Below are 5,733 nucleotides of genomic sequence, written 5' to 3'. Positions count from 1 at the left end.
GATAATAATATTTAAAAATAATTTTTTTCTAATATATTTAAATGTTAAATTTTTTATTAAATTTTGATTTCAAATTTTAGTTTACTTGTAAATCCATGGATATAAAATACATCTTAAAAGATAAGTTTGATTTAAGAATTGCAAGATCTTTAGCTGAAGGTAGAGAGATAATTAAATCAATAGATGTAGAATCAAAAATAAATCTATCAGATGTAATGAAAGAAAGATATTTGGAACAAGATATAATAAAAACAAACTCACCAATAGAAATAGAAAAAATATGTTCAGAAACAGATACAGAATTATTACAAGAAAAAGTTAAAGAGAAAAAAATAAACAAAAATTTATTGTATAGAAATGCTTTAAGAAAAATTTCTCTTTTTTCCGTTGTAATTTTACCAATAATTTTTATTGTAACAGAAATCTTTTTGACATCAGATGAAGTACAATCTCTTAAAAGAGATTCTCTTTTGATTAGTCTGTATCTTATGTTATGTTCATTTTTTATTATTCATTTATAAAGATATCATAAGATATATGAAAATTAAATATGAAAAACCTTTTTTATAAAAATTTATGTGCACATAAAACCATAGAGAAAAAGATATTTATATGTAATCAAAGGTTTTAAAAAATAAAAGTTTAACATTTAATAAAAAAATACTTAACTTATATTAAATTAGATAAATACCCCTTATAAAAAAAATAAATACACTAAGATTTATTAAAATATCCAGTTTTCATATTTTTAATTAAAGGGTTGTATGTATTATATGAATTAGATCATTTATTTCATGTTACATAACTGTCTTACTAATTGAATATCCGAATGTATTCCCAATATTTTAACAATCAAATTAGTAAAGAGCATGTAGAGAAAACCTCTGCCAACTCATCATGAAGCCATTTACTCTAAATAATTATATACTCCTTATATAATTATATATATAATATAAAATAAACTAATTTATTTTATATCCTAATTTATTAATAACACTTTTTAGTAGTTTCTGATATAAATTATTATCTCTTAAATCTAAATAATTCACACATAAAAACCATAAAAAAAGACTAATACTAATTATTCGTTTATATATATACAATTCCTAAAAAAAAATACATTCTTTTTTTAAAATTATTAAATGCACACCTTATTATAATTATTTTACTATGTATATCTCTGTAAATATATCTGTAGATGTGATTTTTTTATATAAAATCTTTTTATATTGGTTAATAAAAGATATTATTGACCTTTTATATAATAACAATTGTTCATTTGGAAAATATGGAATTATCCATGTACTAGCTAGGTTAAAAAAAAAAACATGGCCATATTTTTTTTTTTACATGTGTTAAATTTATTTTTATTCATTTAAAAAAAAAAAAATAAATCATTTTTTTTTCTTGATATATAATGAAAGATTTCAATGAATATGTTTTTTGTAAAATTTTTGTTGCCAAATCTAGTTAATTTTTAAATAATAAAAATTAAATTCGAAATTTAAAAGAAAAATAAAGGGGGTTTTTTCTCATTAATATTTAATTTTTAGGTATTTTCGAAATATTGTTAATAATTAAAATTTTAATTTTTTTTTTTTTTTTTTCTTTAATTAAATACTTTTTTATAATCAGTAATTCTAATGGAGATTTAAATAAAAAAAAATAAAAGTGTACTTTTATTAAAGTAAATAGATACTCCTTAAATAGTAATTGCTCAATTATGTAAGTTATATGTATAAATTTTACGTATTTATATTATAAATATACTCTTACAATCATTAAAATGAGTAAGGAAATTTCTACATGTTTTTTTTTAATTTGACTATTCTATAATATAGAAAGGTTTTTGAATACCTAATTAATAAAATGTTTCTGTAGAATTTTTGTCGTGAAATCGAATTTTTAAGCAATAAAAATTAAATTTTAGATTAAAAAGAAAAACAAAAAGGATCATTAATTAATTTGTCTGATCAATACTTGATTTATTAATTTCCCATTCAATGACTGCACTAGAAAATTGAGTAAACAAATTAATAGAAAGCATGAAGAGATGTATCTACTGATTTTATTTATTATAAAAATGTATTATTCTACTTGTACATAAATTTTATAGATATAATTTACATAATTGAGCAATTATTGCTTAAGAGAGATTTATTTACATTAATAGGAATACACATTTATTTTTATTTAAAATTTTAATTTCCATCAGAATTATTCATTTTATTAAAATTAATTAAAACAAGAAAATTAATTTAAATAATAACTATTAATTGTATTTTAAAAATACCTAAAAATTAAATGTTAATGAAAAAATAATTCTTTTTATTTTTCTTTTCAATTTCTAATTTAATTTTTTTATTGCTTAGAAATTAATACTATTTGACAACAAAAATTTCACAAAAAATATATCCATTGAAATATTTCGCTGTATATAAAGAGAAAATAAATTTAACAAAGTCATCACACACGGGAAAACCAGAAAATATCTAGCTAACTCTCTATTTTCCTTATGAACAATTATTATTATATAAAAGGTTAGAAGCATTTTCTATTAACCAATTATTTAGCATACAATGTAAGTAGTGATCAAATTGTATAAAGTTCTATTTTTCTTTTCATATTGTGGGTTCTAAGATAGCCAATGAGCTCTTATCAATTAAGTTGCGTTTCTATAACACTTGACTCTTATTAGGTTTAAATAGTCTTATATTGATTTATTAATTGCCTTTTTAATGACTTTTCTAAAGTATTAAACAAACAAATTAATAAAGAGGATGTACAACTAAATATGCTGATTTTTAATGTATATGCATATTCTTATATTATACATAGAAATATTTATCATATATATTATTTAATTTAAACTAAGTAATTTTATATTGCTTAATATATGTAAATTTATTTTGACAAATGTATAATTATTTATAGAGAATAAGTATATTCTTTTAATTTAGAAACTAGAACAAATAGTTAAGTTATAACAAATAACAAAATTAAATTCTAAATTATTCACTGTTATTTCCAAATATACAAATCCAATATAAATGATTATTAAAAAAATGTTATTAACCTTTTGTAATATAAAATTAGCTTACTAGCTAGGAAAATAGAAGCTAGCCATGAGCTGATGATAGTTATTAAAAAAAAAAAATAATTTAAAATTTTTTTTTTTAGGAAGCTGAAAAGGTTTTTAGTTGAAAGATTATTAATTTTTAATTGAAGGATAAAAATTAATGTATAAAAAAGTATAATGTTTATGTTATATTCGATTTGTGTGCCTTGAAATAACATTGAATAAATTAGAGTTTAATTAAGTTATTCGTTATAACTTAATTTTGTGTGTGTGTTTTTAATTAAAAGAATATACTTATTCTTTATAAATAATAATACATTTGTAAAAGTAAAATGTGTCTTTTAAGCAATACATAATTGCTTAATTCAAATTAAGTGTTATATATTATAAATATTACTATATATAATAAAAATAAATATATATATTAAAAATTTGTATATTTAGTTGTACATGCTCTTTATTAATTTGTTTGTTTAATACTTTAGCAAAGTCATTAAAAAGGCAATTAATAAATCAATAACATAAACATTATACTTTTTATTTATTAAAAGAAATAAAAAGTTTTTTTGTAGTTAATTTTTATATATAAGTAAAAATTAATTCTTCAATTATCATTTAGCAACAAAAAAAAAAATTAAAGTCTCTTTTTTTTTCGTGTGATAAAGTACCGAGCCATAGTAGACACTTTTTATCTTGTTTGCACATAGTTATTTTTCATTTTTAAAAAAGTTTAATATATTTTTTTATTAATCACTCATATATAATAATTATCTCTTATAGTAAACTAGGAATTCATTTTTCCATACTGCATCTATTGGTAAATTATTTTTACTTTCTGGTACTAAATTAGAGGTTTCTTAGAAGGATGAAATATCACATAAATCTTCATATTCTTCTTGAGGTTAACTACAATGTAATGCAATATAATCTTCCAGTATTAATTGATTCCATTTCTATAGTACCTTTACAATATGATTTGATTAGTGTTTTAGATTTTTTAATATAATGATCGAATGTTTTACAAGTTAAAGCTACTGCAAATAATTCTTTCTCAACTATATTTTATCGCCTTTTAACATAATATAATTTTTTAGATATGTAATGAATAAATTTAGTATTACCAGTATCGCTATAATTTTTGAGTTAATAAAGCACCTATAGCGTAATCTGATACGTTAGTGTCAATAGTATAAAGCTTTCCTGGTTTAAAGAATGAATAAGTTATTTCAGCCAGGTTTTTTTAATTTGTTCAAATACTTATGAATATTCCTTGTTCCACTCAAACTTTATCTAATAAAGGAACTAAATTAGATATCCATTTTGAAAAGTTCTTTATGTATATTCTATAATAATTAGAATATCCTAAGAAGGATCTTACTTGTTTCTTTGATTTAGGTTGTCCTACTTCAATAATTGTTTTTATTTTATCTAATAAGGGTCTCACTTCTTCTAGATCTATTGTGTGTCCTATATATGTTATATATGCTTTAAATAGATCATATTTTTCTATATTCATTTAAGGATTATTATATATTAACAGTTTACCCACTCTTTTTAACATTTCATAATATTCATTTGTTTTTTTCTTTAAAATGATGATGCCATCAATGCATACAACTACATAATTTTTTTTAGAATTATGATTTATTAATTTTCCGTTCAAATATTTTGCTAAAGTATAATATAAGCAGACTACTATATAGTAAGTATAAGTAGTTATACTAGTTTAATTGGATTTTATTAATTCTATTATGTAAAAGTTAAATTTTAAAGTTACTTAAATGCTTAATTGTTTAAAAGTATAAATATTCACCAGAAAAATGCATATAACATATATTAAGCATCTTACATAAACACTAACATGTTATACTTAAAGAAATAGTCTCTCTTAATATTTTATTTCATGCTTAGATACTCTTATTTGCATTTTGCAGTACATATTATTCTCTCCGATATTTCACTTCTTTTGTTATTTAGAATTTTTATTACATATATTTTTCAACATTAATTACATGCTTATATAATTTTTATAACAAATATTTTGGCAAAAATTATAAAATAATTATGTAAAAGCAATATAGAAAAAGAATAAATAAATATATGTACATAAAGAAAATTATTTTTAATTTGATATATTAGAAATTAGTAAAACAATTAATCTTTTATGAATTTTTAATGTTTCATTGGTTCGAAACACTTTGAAGAATATGTGATGTTGTTCAGCATATGTTTTATCGGAGTTAGTACTCAATTAATTAGAATTATTCTATATGTAGATAAATTTATTCTACTAAATGTTAATAATAGCTTTTATTAACCAAATTAACTCAATAAATTTTTTTCCATTATTTTTTAAAATTGTGTAAGACTTGTTTTCTGTCAGAATAGTAATATGTTAAATACAAATATTACAAGTTTTAGAACTATAAAAATTATATATTGTTTGGCATTTTCTTCTAATACAATGTTCCAAAAACAGTTTTTGAGGTTTATTTTTGAATACCATTTAGTAATATAAAACATTTGAAATATATATTTCATTCGTGAGATGATGTATAAATCATCTAATATAAGCATATTTAAATAATGATAATATATGATAATTAACCGTTGCCCATTCTTTTTCCTAGCCATTATAATTGATAATGCCCATT

At 19.7% G+C, this 5,733-nt stretch overlaps 1 protein-coding gene across 1 annotated transcript, besides 1 other annotated feature; it reads left to right on the top strand.

Moving 5' to 3' along the window:
* Window positions 1–95: 95 nt before the first annotated feature.
* PRELSG_0019300 (Plasmodium exported protein, unknown function) lies at window positions 96–521 on the top strand (the record flags this gene model as incomplete). The annotated part of the gene is made up of 1 exon (XM_028677556.1): window positions 96–521. One exon carries the CDS (start codon window positions 96–98, stop codon window positions 519–521), a length of 426 nt encoding a protein of 141 aa, XP_028531053.1.
* A 3,477-nt stretch (window positions 522–3,998) lies between these two features.
* Window positions 3,999–4,739: a repeat region.
* Between the last annotated feature and the right edge of the window lie 994 nt (window positions 4,740–5,733).

The sequence above is a fragment of the Plasmodium relictum genome (genome assembly GCF_900005765.1).
Source record: "Plasmodium relictum strain SGS1 genome assembly, contig: PRELSG_00_v1_209, whole genome shotgun sequence".
NCBI lineage: Eukaryota > Apicomplexa > Aconoidasida > Haemosporida > Plasmodiidae > Plasmodium > Plasmodium relictum.
This window is presented reverse-complemented; position numbering and strand designations above follow the sequence as displayed.